Source organism: Gobio gobio (genome assembly GCF_949357685.1).
Source record: "Gobio gobio genome assembly, chromosome: 5".
Lineage (NCBI taxonomy): Eukaryota > Metazoa > Chordata > Actinopteri > Cypriniformes > Gobionidae > Gobio > Gobio gobio.
The window spans coordinates 22,323,236-22,342,158 of record NC_137101.1 but is presented as its reverse complement, the minus strand read 5'-3'; the positions used below and the strand labels follow the sequence as shown (position 1 = coordinate 22,342,158).

The window sequence follows — 18,923 nt, the reverse complement described above, 5'->3', positions numbered from 1 at the left end:
ATATAATTTGAATAATTGAATAATTAATGACAGACAAAGCAGAATTCCAGTAAAAGAGATTAATTTGAAAGGGAATTTTATTCTGTGATTTATGCGCGGGCATATTAATATGTGCATATTTAATTACCCATATTTTAATTGATACGTCATAATAACAATACTATGAATTCAAATTGAATGATTTTACTTTTTATGGTTTTAAGGAATTATTGTATAACCACATGAATTATAATAAGTATTAAATAAAAGTTTGAAGTTTTTTCACTTCAAAATAAAAAAAACTATAATTTTTAAATGATATAAATGTTTAATTATATGAACTATTCAGTATAAGACAATATCATAATCACTATTTTCCAGAGACACAAAAAACGAAAAAAATTCAGAAATTAATACATTTAACAAATGTTGATTTTCAGATGATATAATACAAATAAAAATAGCATGTTGACATTAGATTTTGTGCTGTCTATTGTCAAGAGAAATTAAGTAAACTAATAATACGAAAATTAATGCTACATGTGGCAATAGTAATGACAAGTCCCTATCATTTCCCTTCGGCTATTTCCGTTCATGTTCGTAACTGCTCGGAAACTCCTCGGAAGAGGGGCAGGACTCAGCGCTGGAGTGCGCCTGTAACTAATTCAGTTCATTCCACCGATCAGTTCACCTGAACTCCTGACGAATGTTCATGCGCGCGCAGGTGAGCGTTACCGGATACTTTCTTTCGAGACAGCACTTACTTGACAGTTTTTGAATGTTTTAAAGTGAGTTCATCACCGTTTCGGCCAACTTTAAAAGCACTTTGTGATTATTTTACAACAATCTCAAAACACTTCTGAGGAATGTGGCGGATCTGAACAGCAATATTTGTATAGTGTGTTTACAAAGTGATTTGGGTCGCACGAGACATTCTTAAAAGGAAATCATGGCAACGGGAGGATTTAAGTCTACCAGCGCAACGGACTTTCTGGAGGAATGGAAAGCCAAGCGCGAGAAGATGAGAGCAAAGATGCTTGGAGATATCGCCGCCGCCACCGGGAGAACCACTGAGTTAAACAACAACGGCAACTCGGTCAACTGCGTCTCCCCTTCGTCCTCCTATCCGGTGGCCCGGTCCTCCTCTTCATCCGCTTTGAAGCGACCGGAGGACGAGCTGAAGACACCCGAGCCGCCCGGGGGAAACTTGAAGAAGACGCCAGAGAAAGTGAGCGGAGTCCCGCAGGCGGAGAGCTCGAGCCCCGCTGGTGTGGATGACAGCGATAAGGAGAGTCCCACATACAGCAAGAGCAAAGAGAAGAAGAGCTCAGGACCCAGCGCCAGAAAGGGCAAAGGACAGATCGAGAAAAGGAAGTTAAGAGAGAAGAGGAGATCAACAGGTGTTGTTAGCATACCGTCCAATGAGGTGAGTTCACTTGTTTTAAAGTTAACCGTTGGTATACTACAAGTATATTTCCAAAAACGCATGATAATACCATAGTACTTCTACTGAGTGGCTTTTTTATGTGACAGCATGTAAATTAAGTATAAAAACAAGATATTACATGCTATCAGTTCCATAAAACCAGGGCAATGGTTACTTCCTTGGCCATGATACTTTGATGTATATCCATGAATACTGAAGGATTGCTATATTAATATGCCATGTATTTACATGTAGGCTACTTTAAAGAATGCCATGGTGTTGACACGCTAGTTTCCAAAGTAACCCCATGCTATTATCAATGGCACCGTGTCAAAAAACATTATGTGGTAAAAGTACCACCATACCGTGGTACTTTTGTATAAGTGATCTGTTGGCCCATATACTGAGCTGCAACCATATTTATATAATAAATAGTATCCTCTATTTGTTTTGTAACTAAATCAGAAAAGTAGCCTATTTTTTTTTTACCATTGTACAAAACAGGTGGCAATACCATCATACTTTTTTGTAAGTGATTTGCTGGCTCGTTTTTATGAAGTTTCCATTGTTGCAACCACATTTACAGCACGTTAGACAGGTTTTGTAAATTAGAAACAAAACAAAACAAGATATCCTTATCATGGTACCATGTCTATAAAACAATTGTAATGGTTACTTGTCCACAATACTGATTTATATTGACATATTAATATGCAGTGTAAGAATACCATGGTATTACCATCATGCCAGTTTCCAAAAACATAGTGTTACCATTGGCACCATTAAAAACACTAGCACAGAATACATTTAAGTGATATGTCGCCCTATTTGGAAACACATTTATTTATATAGACAATATCCTAAGGAGACAAGCATGTGTTTACCATACAAAAATCACTTGGTACAATGTGTTGGCGTAATAATTGCAACTACATTTGCTATGTAGAACTTATCCTAGCCATACCATGTGACTAGAAACTTGGATTTAACTGTATTATCATTCCCCAAAGGCATGGTAATACCATGACACCTCTTTTGTAAGTGATCTGTTAGTCCATCTGTACAAAACTGCCCTTTTTGCAACCACATTTCCTTATATAGACACAACTCTAGCCAAGTTAACTTAAGTAGAAAAAGCTGTAATCTGAAATCCATCGGTAAATGTCACTCCATCGCTTAGCTCGTATGCCTTCCTTATGTATGTGAAATATCAATTCGATGCATGTTCTCCTCTAAGCAACACTCGCATAAATCAAGACTAGAAGCCAACGAGTCTGATGACTAACAGATTGAGATAATATACATATTTTCTCCATTTCATGATTTATTATGTGGGTTGCAGACTAATATTGTACATCATGCAACGCAGGGAGAACATGGTACGGCTGTTCCTCTAGTATAAGACACTTCATCAGCCGATCAGTTCACCATAACAATTGGCCTCCAAAACATGCCGTCTGTCTCATAAGTTACCTGTTATCTCTCCCTTTTCAACCCATCACATTCCCCCGCATAAGCGAAGGGAGGCTTGTTAGCGCAGTATGCCATTGGGGAACATACTAGAGCTGCGAATGTCTGCATACCACCCAGCTCCACTGCCCCGCGGATAGTTACTGTTGGAGGCTGACCAGTATGTCTGCTTTGGCTGAAGACATCCTGTCATTAGCCTCTCGCAATGTGCCAAGGTAAAGTAGTATGGGAAGTGGGTGCAGGCCAAGACTTAATGTTAGGGTGCTTTTGAGAGATGAGTGTGTAAGTATACACACTCATGCACCATGGTCCCGCCGGGGGTTGTTACTGCAAGAATGTGCGAGGGGCTGGGTAAATTATTTATCATTTTGACACTTTCTTTTTATTCCGTCTCGGGTTGAAGTGAGCATAAGCGAGGGTGCATGGCATGCAGTTTGAGCGCTCTATCTAGTGTGCAAGTGTTAGGGCATTTAATGACAAGCTGTCAAAACATATTCAGTCAGGGTCCGGTCACCTGAAACTATTATTTATGCTTGGTATGATGTCCAACCATATGTCTCACACCTCTTGGATGTATCAAGCATGTCCAGTGTCTGCTTAGTTTTGTGAAAATGCACTTCTAATCCTTCCCTGAACAGCTTTGAGAAAAGATATACAGGATTTTCTGGAGGTTGTTTTCCTGTTCTTCCTGCCGCGGTTTCAAATTTATAGGGCTCATTGTTTGACCGTGTGCGTTTAGCAGCTTGCTGTGAGACTCTTGTGGAACCTCCCAGCTCTCTCCCCGAAACCTACACTTTGTTTCCCCGTAACCCTTTGTTAACAGGGGCCATTAACCTCTAAAAAGGCTGCTTGGAACTCCGGCTCCAAGTAATTTATGAACAAAGTGAGTTATCCGTTGCAGACACCTTGAAGCAGACTTCAGACGTCTGTATATGTGTATCCCACTGACTGTAACTTTAATCCATAACATGTTTGTTTAGTATTACAGATCTGAAAGTTCATATCATCAGCCAGAACATTTGATGAATGTTCTTTCGCTATGCGGGTTTAGTTAGGGTGACTGAGAAGTTTGTTTTAATTTCAGAGTGTTTGGGCCAGCGCAGCTCTAATAAACGTAAATGCTATTGTTTGACTTCTGGCCGAGTCTCAAACTCCTCACGACCCGTTTGTAGATAAAAGCATCCACGTCCGGTCTGCTTGGCGGTTTTCCATTTCAACTTCCAAATCCAGCATAAACAACGACTTTCTCTACTTCATGGGCCTTGAAAACTCTTTACGCTGGATTTTGTGCAGGAGAACTGGAAATGAACCTGGATTAGATTGACCGTCCTTTAATATTGTGTCCCAATTGGATGGAATTCACAACCTTGAGAAACTATGAGTTTCTTGCTGAAGGAGTTGCTAGAGGCAATGAGCCAGGTCGTTTTTCACTCACTGAGCACCTAAAGCTGGACTAGGCCTACATACGGCAACGCTGAAAGAGATCATACCTTACTGTTTACATTGTGAGGCCTTAGGGAATTTGCTGTATATCTGACAGGAAACCTGGACTAACTGGCAAATGTTTTTGGAATTGGCAGCAGTCATGTGGATGAAAAACAGTCCTCAATGTTCCTTATCTTCTGCTTCTATGCAAGCGAGGTTCTCGTACAAGCAAATCTAGACTAGAGGAAATCGAAATACTTCTGTTAGAGCACTATTTTCTTTTACAACTTGTGGACTGCTGTGTTTTAAACTCTGCGGTTGTTGATCTACTTATTGTTAGCGGTCGGGGGCCTGTTGTTAAATGTCAAATGATTGGCACCTTGGTTAACTGCCGCTGTATAATTTCGAACATAAAATAAATGTTTTTGCAATTTTATGGAAGTTTATGTTTGCCTTTGTTGGCAATGGTCCACTGCCTGGAACGAGAGTCGCCTAAACGAGCATGGGGCGGCATGTTTTTCCAAACAAGGTCACACCAACACCACAAATACCTTTGAGATTCAGTCATGGGGTAAGCAAGGTAAGCAACCAGTTATTAGCTTGTCCTTCACTCTTTCTGCTTTTGTTTTTAGAACATTCCAGGCTATATACCAAGTATTTCTGCTAATCCTTTCAACAAAGGAAATTCCTGCATTTATTTGTTACCACTGATATTTGTGTTAGAGGCTACACTGCATTCCCGCATCCTCCTCCAGAGGTGTAAGGTCATTAAGTTGGAAATTATGGGAAGGGAAAGTTTGAAAACTTGAAAGTCTTGATTTAAAACAAGGTAGGGTCTCACTTTACACTGAAGTTCCTGCTACGAGCCATAGGCCCTCACATGTCAGCCCTTGTTAATGTACTGCTCAACAGTCAAAGCATGATGTACTACATCCATTTAACTGTCGGACCAAATCAGCACACATAATCGAAGAGCTGGAATGCAATGAGACCAAGACTCCCTGTACTGGCCCTCTGAGCGGTCACCCATCTCCTCAGATTACATTTCGCTCTGTCTTATTTAGCTCTCCGGTCTTTTCAAGCATGACGCAGAGTCAGGCGGACTCACTTTCACTTCCGAACGTATGCTCTTCCTTGTTTATGATGCATGACTGGCATTGCCATTTCCCACAGTTATTTCTGTACGAGCCACAATCAGTTCAGTCGCGTGGCGTAATGATGCCAATGAGATGGCCACCTTTTGCGTTTGGATTCATCTCTTAGGAACAGAACGGTCACGGTGTGTGCACATGAATTAGGTAGCCGGTTGAATGTGACAGTCGTGCGTTCATCACTCTTCCTCATTGATGTAAACGGTGTGTATGTATGAACTCTATAAATAGACCCTTCCACTTTTTTTGTTTAGATTTGCTCTTTTTGTTTGCTTGAGAAATATCTCAGTGCTTTGTCAGCGTCACAGTGACGCATTTCTCTAGACTGAGTCGTCACTTATTAACGTGCACCAGCCTCCGCATGGAGAATGAACTAAATGACCTGCTCCCTCTGTGCACCCCCACTGTTATCTAGTACTTGTCTGTGTTGACGGTTGCTTCTTGGTTCAATATTTGAAGCCTTTGGTATCAGTGGGCAGAGTTCAAAAGAGGAAAGGGTAAGTTGTATAACCTCTAGATAGGCCATCTGTTTTGTTGGGGAAGTTATTGTGAAGCTGTTGCTTCCCAAGCTACTTATGATTAAATTAAACTACAGTCAAACTGCGTCTCTTAACATGCACTGTAAAAAATTTCAAGTGCTTTCAACGAATTATTATTTAGTAACTAGTTCCACAGATTTTTTACGTTCACTCAATTTCATGCTACAAATTGTTACCTGAATTAATAATTTTTAATTGGCTCAAACTTGACTTCAACATTAAAATGTATGTTTACTGCATTTCGTTGCCTTGTACTTGTACTTGTGTAATGACAATAAAGTTGAATCTAATCTAATCTATGTTTACTCAAATTGTTTCATAATTAATTCAACTGAAACGTTTTAATTAGGGGTTTCGTCATTTTTAAATTGTTTTAATCATTACTAGAAATTGCTGTGGAACTACAAAATGTTATAGCGAGGGCAACAAAAACAATTGAAAACACATTGTATCATCTGCATTTATAACATTTATCATACAAACAATTCATTTTCATTACAACAATTAAATTCATCTCTAAACATTTACCAATATTTCATAAACTGAGAACAATAAATAAAATAGTAAAATGGTAGAAAGTTAGTTTGATATTGCAATACATATAAAAAAATGTTATAGCGACGGCAACAAAAATAAATGAAAACACATTGTATCATCTCTAAACATTTACTAATATTTCATGAACTGAGAACAATAAATAAAATATTAAATAATAAACTCTAGTAAAATGGTAGAAAGTTAGTTTGATATTGCAACATTAAAAAACATGAAATAAAAAAAAAACATGTCGACTATTTTATCAAAAGTAATCAAAAACAACATTAAACAAACAACTGAATATTATTTGGCATTATAACAATCCATAAACTTCCTATGCCTTCTAAACATGTTATAATTATAAATATATATATTTTTTTACATCTGGAGCAATCTGGTTCTCAGTGACTGCACCCGAGCAGAACACTTCACAATCAAGGCCCAGAAAGACTTTCTGCACAGCTTCAAACAGGTACTTCCACTGTTTGGGATAGTCAATGTACAGGGCATACATCAATCCAAAAAGAACACCAAAAGCAGTCGGAATATCCGCCAGGTTGTTCAGGATCACTTTTTCCTCCACCACTACAGCCACATCCAACGCTGAATCTAGGCCTCCAGCCTCAAGGAGACCAATTTGCATCCCTCTGGTCAGTGTTTCAATAACATGGCCTCTCTGGTTTGAAGCATGGTAGATAAAAGAAATAGAAATACACAGGTTAACACAAATTTAAATAGTTGTGGTCAAGTGTTCACAAGCACCTTGAAGAATCAGCAAAATGGTCATTTTACCCATATAAAATATAATGTAAAATGCAGGTTTTTGTTTATTAAGCAATCTCGTGAATAAGGTACTTTACATAAATTATGCACCGCAGGAACCAGGGTCTAAATGAAGTTCCGGATAAATATTTCCCCCTCCGAACGGCCCTGCTCCCGGGGTAGTACTTTTTCAAAGTTAGGGAACTTTCGGTGGTGAGACTTGAGCTGCGTTTCCACCGAAATTACCCGGAACAATTTGTACCAGGAACATTTTTTACAGGAACTTCCCCCCCAGACCTACTGCCTGCGTTTCCACTGCGGTCTAAAGTACCGGGAAGATTAGGCAAATAAGTCCGGTGATGTAGGACTGCGCGCGGCTGCTGGTGGAAACGCGGCTTAAATAACGTTCGCTCTCATTGACATGGGACATATCGTTAATGTTACCTCATAAAACGCTGATAAATACTAAAATATCGAATATGTTCAACTTTGTACGTTTTACATAAAATAATTAACGTTAACGTTAGTTTTATATGAGCATTTATTCGGTGACGAGTGAACTTGACATAGACATCACTTAAATATCCCCATTTCCCTTGGATATATAACTTACAAAACACTTCTAACGTTAAATATCCACACAAATTAAACATTAAATATAGTTTACGCTTTTATCAACACATTATGTCTGCATGACTTACCTGACGCGTGAACTGCACCCTCAAAATTGCTGCTGATATGCTGTCTCCTGGTGAAAGAAACCCGCAAACTGCGCGAAGTCCTTTGATCTGTAACAATCCTTCCGCGAAGTCAAACGTGCAATACAGATCCTTCCAAGAAGTCAAATGAGCTCTTGTACGTAATTATTCATTAAAATTAGGCAGATTAAATAAAAAAAATTAACTACATATGTTAATTAACTATATATTTATATTAAATATGTATAAAGAAGTGTAAAGTGTTATCCATCTTCTCATCATAATGCAGATAAGCCTACCATCATAAACAAAACATCAAAAATACATCTAATTTCACAAATGTTGTTTTAATATATTATCAAATATTTCTAACAGCCCATTTCAACAGCACAAACAAAAATATATTTTCCATAGTAAAATATTGTGTGTAAAATTGTGTTGGCCTTAATAGCCTACTTTTATAAAATATTGACTGGATTTGCGTTTTTTAGTCCAGTCAACATTTGCAATTCTAAATGTTAACTGGATTTGAAAATATCAATTAATTGAATGTTTTTCAAATATATTTCTGCAGACTTAATTTAATATCTTCTTAACTAAGCACAAGAAAGAAAATTAGTTCAACATATATTTTTTTGCTCTTCCAACATTTTATTAATTGGCGTTTTTAGAGTGTGCGTCTTAATAAACTGATTTTTTTTTCTTCTTTTTCTGCAGTGTTGCACTGGTAGTCTATATAACAGTTAGCTATGCTTCAAGCTTTTAACAAAACGTAGATAATAGTATTTTCACGATACTGGAATTTCCTACTTCGATACGATACCTTGAAAAATCATTTTCAAAACCACCATGAAAACTGCCATTTATGCCACCATATAGATAAGTTATTATCTCATAATTCTTTGATCATTTGGGTATTTTTTTTGTTATAGCTTTCACACAGCACAGGGAGGCTTTATTTGAATCGTTGAACTACATTGCCAAAAAAAAGAAAAAGACAATTAAACAGTCAGTAAATTAAATAAACATGGCTTTAAGTTTTTCAGGTGGGTCTAACAGTAGTATTCAGGTAAGAAATACTACACAAATGAAAGTTACCAAATGTAAAATAACACTGGATAGTTAAATACAGATTAATGCTTACAATTAAAGTTACAAAAGTTATTCAGTCGAGCAGCAAGTGATTTTCTCTTTTTCTTTTGTTCTTTGATTAACATGACAGAAAGCAGCAGGTTTATTAGGCTGCTGTCACTTTAAGGACTAACACACGGACCCTATATACGGTTACCCAACATGCGATTTCTCTCAATTAATTATGTTCCAAAACTGACTGTATTTACCTGAATACTCTGCAATTTTGACATAATTTATGTAATTGACCGTCATAAGTAATAAGCCACAAAAAAGAAGTCAATTTGGTACTCGCAAGCGGTTTGAGAGGTGGTTTTATGAGAGCACTACTTGTATATATCAGTGGTCCGTGCACTTTTGTTGTGAGTGCGAAATGACTAAAACTATGCGCAATACAAGCACTATTCAATCCAAGTGAATGAGAATGAGACGAGTGAGGGAGAGGAGGCTGGTGTGTGTCAATTCATCAACCGTTTCAGATATTTTAGTAACACTTGTAGCTAAATAGTAGCCTAAATTTCTGTTCATCGAAGAATCCTGAAAAAAGTATCATGGTTTCCACAAAAAATATCAAGCAGCTGTTTTCAACATTGATAATAATTAGTTTTGTTGAGCAGCAAATCAGCATATTAGAATGATTTTTATGAGGGATCATGTGACACTGAAGACTGGAGTAATGATGCTGAAAATTCAGCTTTGCCACAAGCATAAATTACATTTCTTACATCCCTTCAAAGTAAATGAGAAACGTTAACGTAGACGCCCAATGTGAATGCAGTGTTACATAGTACCGTATTGTTTCGAATATAAGACAATGTTTTTTTCTTAGAAATACATCTGAAAAAACGGGGTTGTCTTATATTCAGGGTCTAGACTTGGACATGTCAATAATACACCCGCAACAATAGGTGGCTCTAAATACGGGTATAACTAGTGCCAAGAAATATGGTGTGTCAGAGTGTAATGTTGGAAGATTGGGAGTGCAAAAAGACAGTTTTTAAAATGCTTACCGTCTAAGAGCCAGGTGACTGTCATGTTTGCGTGCCTCGCTGATGGGACCAAACTTCCCCGTACGTAATTTTAAAATGTAAGACGGTTCCCAGATTTCAATTTCACTTCTACTGTTAATGAAATTTTGGTAGGCTGCATGGTTTTCACTATGAGAAGGATAGCCTAATTGTTATATAATTCAGATGGGCTGCAGGTTATTTTTATGGTATGCCAAAAAGTGTTTCTTTTTAAATGGTGCATTTTACCAGTATTTACCATAGTTTTCAATACAAAAATTCAAATATGCAATATATGCTGCATCAAAATTGTTTTCAAATAAAAGCATTTTCTTTATCAAAAAGCCTTTTCCCAAAAAACACATTTGACATTTTGTCACACTACACCGCAATGCTTAGGAAAAAGGTGTGTTTCTGGAAATAGCTGGACTGTTTTGAAAACAGCTGACCTGTACTGTCAGGCTACTGAAAAACTAGTTAGGTTAGTAGCAGTGTACTTGTACCATGCTGGGGAGTAACGGTAACACTTTCACTTTGTCATTCATATTCAACAGGGAGCACAAACACATTGGCCAGTAGGCACTGTGGACATTTTTATTTGATGTGTATTTTACAAAAAAGTGCAGAACACTTGGAGAGAGATGCCAGCGTGTTTTTAATGACATCGGCTCGCATTTTGTCACACAATGATTATTTACACGGCTGGCTGTTAGCTTTGATTGTGGGTGAGCAGAAACAATGATTATAAAACAGAGTGGATTTGGCCATTAGTTGTTTGCGAACATTCCTTTCAGCAGGGTGCTCGGTGTGAGTCAGTGGTAAAACCAGGCCACTCTGCGTGATTAGGCATTAGCCTGTCTGCTTACATTCACCATTGCACAACTAGACAAACCTGCTCGCTTTTTGCTTTTCTATTTTTCTTTTCTTACTTTCCTCCTTTTGATCTTTTCCCTCCATCTCTCATCTCTCAGCTCTCACTGTGTCTGTTTTCTCTTTCTGTCATGTGGTGTAATGCGTGCTGATAGGTTGGTATTTCAAGATCTCAAATCAGTTTCACCTGATACACGATACTTGTTTATTATAGAAGCAAAAGGCACAAACACAGAAAACCATTTAAGGCTGACTCATTATTACAGTATAGTTCTTATCTTCAGATAAGTGCTTTTAGTATGCAGTATTCTTCAAAATAAACCATTACTATTAAAAGTTGGTATGTAATGCGTCCCACACTGCTATGGGCAAAAATAATGTTTCAAATGAGGATTGTTGTGGAAAGATTTGCTGTTTAGAGCAATTTTTTGTGTGGGGCCTCATTCATGAAACTTTTGTAAATATATTAGCACGTAAAATGGATCTTCCCGAAAACTGTCCTCAAATAGGGCACGCATGCATGCTCGTTCACAATTAGCATAGTCCCCGCCTATGAATTACGACTACGTAAATGATGTGTCCAGGAACACTGTGGAATCTTCCGGACTCCCTTTTTAGGTTTGGCTCCAGTATTTTGCATAAATGCTAAAGAGACTACTTGGCAGAAAAGAATATGTTTACAGCCTGGTACAAAAAGTGGTTTTGGTGTATATAGCTAATTTTGCCCCTGGCAGCTGTGAGGGGGTTGAATTTTTTTTTATAACACATTCATTTAAATTATATTAAGCCTTATATTAAGCTCCACCCACATCCTCTTTGCCCATTTTCAGTTATCCGGGAGTGGCGCGCGGTGACCCAGTGCCAAGATGGCCGGCTCCTCCCACTTTGGGCATCAGAAATGCTCTTCAGAAACCTAAGGATGACGTCACGGATGCTACGTCCATAGTTTTATTCAGTCTATGGTCTAACAGACGTGGTACATGCTGCCATCAGTTTGCATAAAAGAACAGAAAACGTTTGAATGTTTTATGCACCATTTACAAATGGTAGGGACTAGGGAGCAGGTGTACATTTCTTTCATTCAAACTAACATTTTGAAAATGCGAACATTTGTCAGAAACGGCTTTACAAGCGCTTTACACAATTCGTTCTGCTCATGTTTCATGAAAGAGGACCATTATGTTTAGCATCATTTAAATAATCATATGCAGAACTTTTTTTTATCATTGTTTTATTTCTTCCACAATGATGGAGTGATAACTAAATAATTACTAGGCTTAACTATATTAAACAGTTTAATAATAGTAATTTAGTGTGCAATAATATGATTCAACACCACTTTTCATGTTATCTAGAGAACTGAATATCATAGAGACTTCAATGTGGACTCTTCTGACTTGAAGCAACCACTCACAAAACCCTGGCAACTACTTAGCAACACGCTAGAAACGACCCAAAACACTCTAGCAACTGCATAGCAACACACTAAAATCCGTTCAAAACACCTTAGCAATTGCATAGCAATTCCTTGGCTTCCCACAACACCCTAGCACAGTAATGGCGAGTTTTGCAAAGACAAGCACATTTCCAAGTTGCTTTCATATTCTTGTCAGTACACCCCAGGCTCTCCAGTATGGTGTTTCATGCCACATCTCTATGGTTACACCTCAGACTTTGATCTCAAATAAATGTTTGCATTGTTGCCAAGCTGAGACAGTGAATGCTAGCGGGGCATTAAAATAAAACTTAACATTTATCCTTGTTCTTGTTTTGAGTCACATTACTGAGTAACAGAATTGAAGAATGTAGAAATGTGCAGAGCAGTCAAGAAACATGACCTTTCATCAGTGTATGCATTCCTAAGCTTGATTAAGGATTTAAGTTGATTTTCCTTCATTAAAGTTGCATTTGTGTCTTGACTCTGCTTGTTAACAGTTATGATCTGTTTGACTGAAGGCCTGAAAGAATGTGAATCATTTCTAACGCATAAAGCTTGCCACTGGCAAAAATAATGATTATTAGTGTGTCGTGAAAAAACAGCTAGAAGAGTGTCTAAATATTTTAAGAATTTATTGATAATGTTTTCTGTTTTCGGCTGCAGAGATAAAGTCGATGATGCTGACTCGTCTTCTTCGCAATAGTGGACGCGCCTAATATGCGGATTACATAATCTGAGGATATTTATACATTTCAAGCTTCCTATAGTTGCAACTTTTTTTTTGTCAACTTTTTATTGGCATATTTTGCAAAAATTTACATTTGGCAATATGGCTCTTCTAAATTCCCCATCCTTTTCATGAGCTCCATGACAGGGAACAGCAGCAGCTTCTGGAGGACAACCTCCTATTTTTTAAACTGGGAGGGCAGCGAAATCCCCCATTTAGAACAGAGTATGCATCAATGACAAGAGAATGACATTGATTAAGTTAAACACAGTTTAAGGAGGAGCTGGGGTGGAGGTGGGTTGCAAAGCAGCGTGCAGCAGAAGCAGCCAAGCAGGCAGATTGAACTGAAGCTACGCTTAAGTAAGGCACCCTGTTTGAGAGTTGCCGATTGAGTGCAAAGGAATCGGATCAGCTGATATGGGCGGGGTTGGAATTTTTCCAATCAGCTGAGAGCGAAGCTTGACTACATGGTCTGCCTGAACTAATGCAGAATGCTTGATTTGTCTAAAAGAACAACGGTTTACTTTCCACAAGTTATTCTTTAAAGGATGAACCTGTAGTTCTCTTGGAATGATTTTTGCATGACCATCAAAGTAGTCCTGGAATACCCCATCCTCGTGCTGCCTTTACTCTTGCCTATTTTTTTGGGGAGAATGTATCAACAAATTTTGTCAATGTCCAACTTTGAATAAAATGTACCATCCTATTTATTGATTCACTGTGGAAAATACCACAATACGCATCAAATTATTATTGCTATTCATAAATATGCATTACTGTTAAGGCAAGAGATGACTAAGGACTAGGGATGCACCAATATGAAAATGTTGGCCGATAAACAATATATTGGCCGATAAGTATAAATCCAAATTTCTTTTACAATTTGAGAGACTGATGACAAAAAAGTCTCACCATTAAAAGCCATGTCCCAAGCACACAATTATAATGTTCTCATCCTACTGTATATGACAGACTTGCGCTGCACATGTTGCACTTTCTTTTTGAAGTGATTCCAATCATATTTCAAGCAATTCAAAACTTATCGGGCCGATAACATATACTGGCCAATACCGATGGTGGCTGATATATTGTGCATCCCTAATAAAGATCTTGTGGAAAAACGAATAAAACTACAGCAATGACTCTCTTTTCCAGAATGTTTAAAGTTTATGGCCCGCCCAACTCAAGTTTCTTAGTCGTAAAATACCAATGTCCAATTTCTGTCTAGGAAATTGTCATACTAACCTGTTTAAGTTTAAGACATGAAGGCAGCATCAGTGTTCTCTTAATGCCCTGCTCTTGTTCTGCTTGCTTGGCTATTTCTCAACTCATTCATTTGAATTGTTCTTCAGTTGCTGTGCAAGTTTCTACGCTTGTGGCATTCACCTTTTTATCAGACCTCGCGGTGCAATGGGACAACTGCTTGAATATGCCTTTCACCTTGACAAGTCTCGCCCACAATGTCTTGTTTTGTGCCCTTGCCCTTGCTTTTTAACCTCTAGACCACAGTTGACGTGAGAGGTTAAGGGGGTCAGATCCCTAGTCACCACCTGCTAATCTTCAGGCCTTCCAGAAGCGTGAGTCAGAGGAGGCTCCAAAGATAACAAACAGGAGCAGAGCAGGGGATGCGTTTAGGGTGATGTGGCAGCTGTACGTCATTGGCTGGAATATCAGTGATTCCATTTAGATTGCAGATTAAATAAGGTGTTTTAGAAACGGCATGTTGTCAACCAAACAATCATGGCATCAGGAATGTTGATAATGTTCACACGCCCATGGCTGAGCGCTGTTTATGGGGGTAAGTGACGGGTAACTTCTTGCCTACAGGGTTGTGTTGACAGTATAATGACGTCCTTACCTAGGCAAACTAAAATTTATTTAACGTTTGTTGTAGGCATTCTCATGCAGTCCTCATGAAATCAAAAATATATATATTTTTTAAATTTTTGTATTAATGCGCGTTTCTGGTCTTGTGTGCAATTCAGTAGTTCTTGTTATTTCAAAGAAAATGTTTGTCTCTATACATTTTGAGGAAAGCTCAAAATAATTCTCCATTGTAGTACTCCATTGGTTTATCAACAATGCCTTTTAAATTTCAACCTCTTGGTGCATCTTTATCTCTCTGAAATGTCATATAATGGGTTGTGAAGGCCTTAACAAGTTAACTCCAAGTTATCTCTTTCTAGACCCTATTAAAAGAAGCATACTCAACTGACTTAGGGCCTGAACGACTTTTCAGTTGAATTTAGTGCTCCCTTCTGTGGTAGTATTCACCGTCAGGATGAATTCTACATGTTGATGACAGTACCTGAAAAATCATGCCAACAAAATGTCAACTGTTATTGTTCAGCAATCTGTTCAAAGTAAAACAAATCATAGCAGGCTGTAGGTTTGGTCTGTTTCAAACTGAGAAACGACTGTAAGTAAGGCATTTTTTTTGGTTATTGTATTATTTTTGTTGTCTCCTTTCAAATGAACTGTCATCGATTTGGATCATACCTTTGATTGGCATGTTGCTTTGATGATTGACAGGATTGATAGTCCAGATGGTTGTTGTTACCCAGAGAGAGAGAGAGAGAGAGAGAGAGAGAGAGTGAGTTTTATATCCTGCTTGATAATTTACTGCAAAGTAACTGACATTAAGATTAAAGTTCGGGAATTCCCCTTTTCCTCCCTTTTCATTTTCTTTCCTACTTTAACTCCAACCTCCCTTTTAAACTTTACTTTAAATCTATTGATCTTTGCCTGATATTTTCATCTTCAGCTGGCCCTAGCTGTCCTTTCTGTAGTGACAGTCAGGCTCTAAATGATCCATAACCATCACACAGCCCCGGATATTCATCTTGGAATTTTCATTATGTCCGTATTGATCCTAAAGGCTTTTTGTATCCTCCTTTCAGCTTTTAATTTTTCTCCCCATCCTCCTCTCCTCAACCTATCTTTGACTCTGCTGTTGGAGTTTGGATATGTTTAGCCTTCAGAAAAAACAGTTTATTCTTGTCTGCTTATCCTAATTGTAGTTTTTTAGAAACAAACCTGCCTACATTTGGTTATCTGCAGACTAGTTAGTTTGTCATTGTGGCTTAAAGTCGGCTAAAAATGGAAATCTGCCTCAATTCAGTCAACAACCACTGGATGGGACCAAGTTTCCGGTACTCTATTTGTTTTTTCTTTTTGATAATCTGTTTCACTAGGATGCATGTCTAAATATGGAAGAAAATTTTAATTAAACCTCTGTTGCATTGTAAAAATGCAACCTCTATTCCAAAACCTAGTGATCTTCCTATGAAGAAGAATACAATCCCATGTTTCATTGTGACAAGCTCAGTGAAAAAAATAGGACCCACTTTATATTAAGTGACCTTAACTACTATGTTAAATTAATTTGATACAATACACTTATTGTGTACAGACATGTTTTTACATTGTACTTACATAAAAAAAATACTATTTGTAATTACATCTGTAATTAATTTATGTAATTAGATTTATAATTACACTGCTGACACTTCCCTTACACCTAACCTTAAACTTACCCATACCACCACACTCTACCCATATCTCACCTGAAAAAGTGTTTTGCTTTACAATATGAACACAATAAGCACAATGTACTTATTTTTTTATGTAAGTATATAGTAGTTAAGGGTTCAATACTGAAAGTGTCAATGAACAAAACTGTAGTAATTTAAAGTCAATTGAACTATTTTGTTCTTTGTAATATATTTATGTATGTGCTATTATAAAATCACCTATTTAGCTTAGCAACATGCTAAAGTCAGACTCTATTGAAATCAATTTTGAGCCACTTCTTCTGTCACTGATTGTTGGGTTAGTGCCTTTTTGAAGGCATCCAGTAGGCAATTCACTATGTTTTGGAACAGTGAAATAAACGGCACTGTCTAGTAAACACAGACTGACTATGTGGTTTATGTCTAAATGAGAGAGGAGGACCGAGAATGAGAGACCCAAACATTTATCCCCTCAACTGGGACCGAGCCAATGACAACTAAAGCACCAGACTCGGGGTATGCGACAGACAACAGCAATAATATTACATTCACTCTCACCATTTACTTCTGTCAGATGCTAGCCAGATGACCTTATATACTTCCTCTAATGAAGTTACTGTCCTTAGTTTATATCTGCTAATGGAAAAATGAGATGCTTTATTACTGGAGAGATGACTTGGGCCTATTTATATTACCAGTCTCTGTTTATTATAATTGAAATGGCGAATGTCATCACAGAGATTTGCTAATACCTTTGTTTTAGCATTCTTCTAGCTATATTGTTAGCAATCTGACTGGAAAATAATTATGCGCCCTGCGTGTGATTCACTCATAATTATGTTTTGACTATTTTCTGTCATCTTTTTTAAGGTTTGGTAAGCACAAAGAAGTTGTTGGCCAATGATAGCTAGGGAGTGTGTGCTTATCTAGTATACAAATGTGAGCACAAATGCAACCAGTGGGCGTAAATGATCCACTGCATCCAAAGGAAGACCAGCTGCGTTTTTGCTAGACACGCATTAAGAGACACACAGAAACCCGACCATGACCGCAGTTAGGCTTTACTTCAGGTATGCCCCTTATGAGTGTTACCATGCCGACGAGGAGTTGCATTGCGCACATTGCCGTGGAGGTGCTCGGTCTTCACCTCTCCCAGCGTTCTGATTGGATGAGGTTGCTAATACCCAGACACGATTTGAAGGTGACTCATGCTTCTGTGTCTGTTAATGTTGAAACACAATGGGCTCCATACACAGAGGCCCTCGGTGGGGAGGGCCAAGCATGCTCCAACGGTCCCAGCCCAAACCGCTGATTAACACTGCCCTGAATCGGAGAAAGCACGTGGAGTGCTCTTTGGCTTGCCTGGTATGCAGGTGTATTGTCCGACTTTTTCCTTTGTACGTTGATGCTAGCTCTACTGACAGATGTAAAGGGGATTTGTACTAGATTGTCCTCCTATGAAATGCATTTGCCTACTTTTCAGCTAGATGAATCTCTAAAATTAGAGCATTTAGAAACACAGGAAAAACACACTTTACAAGTTTAGTCCCGTCCTCAAAAGATTCTTCCCTGCTCCCATCTGCTCCTGATATATTTTTTTTGTCCTGCTCCCACCTTGTGTTGTATGTTGAGATTTATGCAGATTTTCAGTCCCTTTCCCATAAGATTGCCCCCCCCCCCCCCACACACACACACACACACACACATGATGCTTCAGACCTCACCTTGTCGCATTTACCACATCAGGCAAAAGGACAGTTGTTGTTTCCACCTACAATTGAAAAACATTGAGAATATCCAACTCTGCGCCTTAACCCCATTATTTTTTATTCTTCCATAGATGAATAATACGAATAACACTGTGTGTACACTGGACGCGAGCAGTGTGACACGACAGAAACAAATAGAGCCCATTGTAATCAGCGATACTGTTTACACTAGATGTGGTGTAGTGAAACGCTAACAGTAAATGTTCTGACGTACTTCACATGCTTGCGCTACTTCTGACAACATATGTCTTAAAAGTAATGATAATAAAAAAGTCATCTTTATCTTTAGTTTAGGATTGTGTATTCACAGGGTGTTATTACAGCTCAGACAACATATACTTACATGTTTATCACTTTTAGCAGTGTTTTATGCAACTTCAAAGGGTTTCCTGTAAAAAGACACCGACATTTTGAATTTAGACCACCATGTGTGGGACTGTGGGTATAGGAAGCTTTTCAATTTGGGTAGGCCAAATCCAGGC

General features: G+C 38.1%; 1 protein-coding gene across 1 annotated transcript in view; it reads left to right on the top strand.

Moving 5' to 3' along the window:
• The first annotated feature begins 629 nt into the window (after nucleotides 1-629).
• The window catches only part of pawr (PRKC, apoptosis, WT1, regulator), a 76,483-nt gene continuing 58,189 nt past the window's right edge, over nucleotides 630-18,923 (top strand). Inside the window, exon 1 of the mRNA XM_079817513.1 lies at nucleotides 630-1,405. Coding sequence (XP_079673639.1) covers nucleotides 929-1,405 — 477 coding nt within the window. The 5' untranslated portion in view covers nucleotides 630-928. The remainder of the gene's footprint in view (nucleotides 1,406-18,923) is intronic.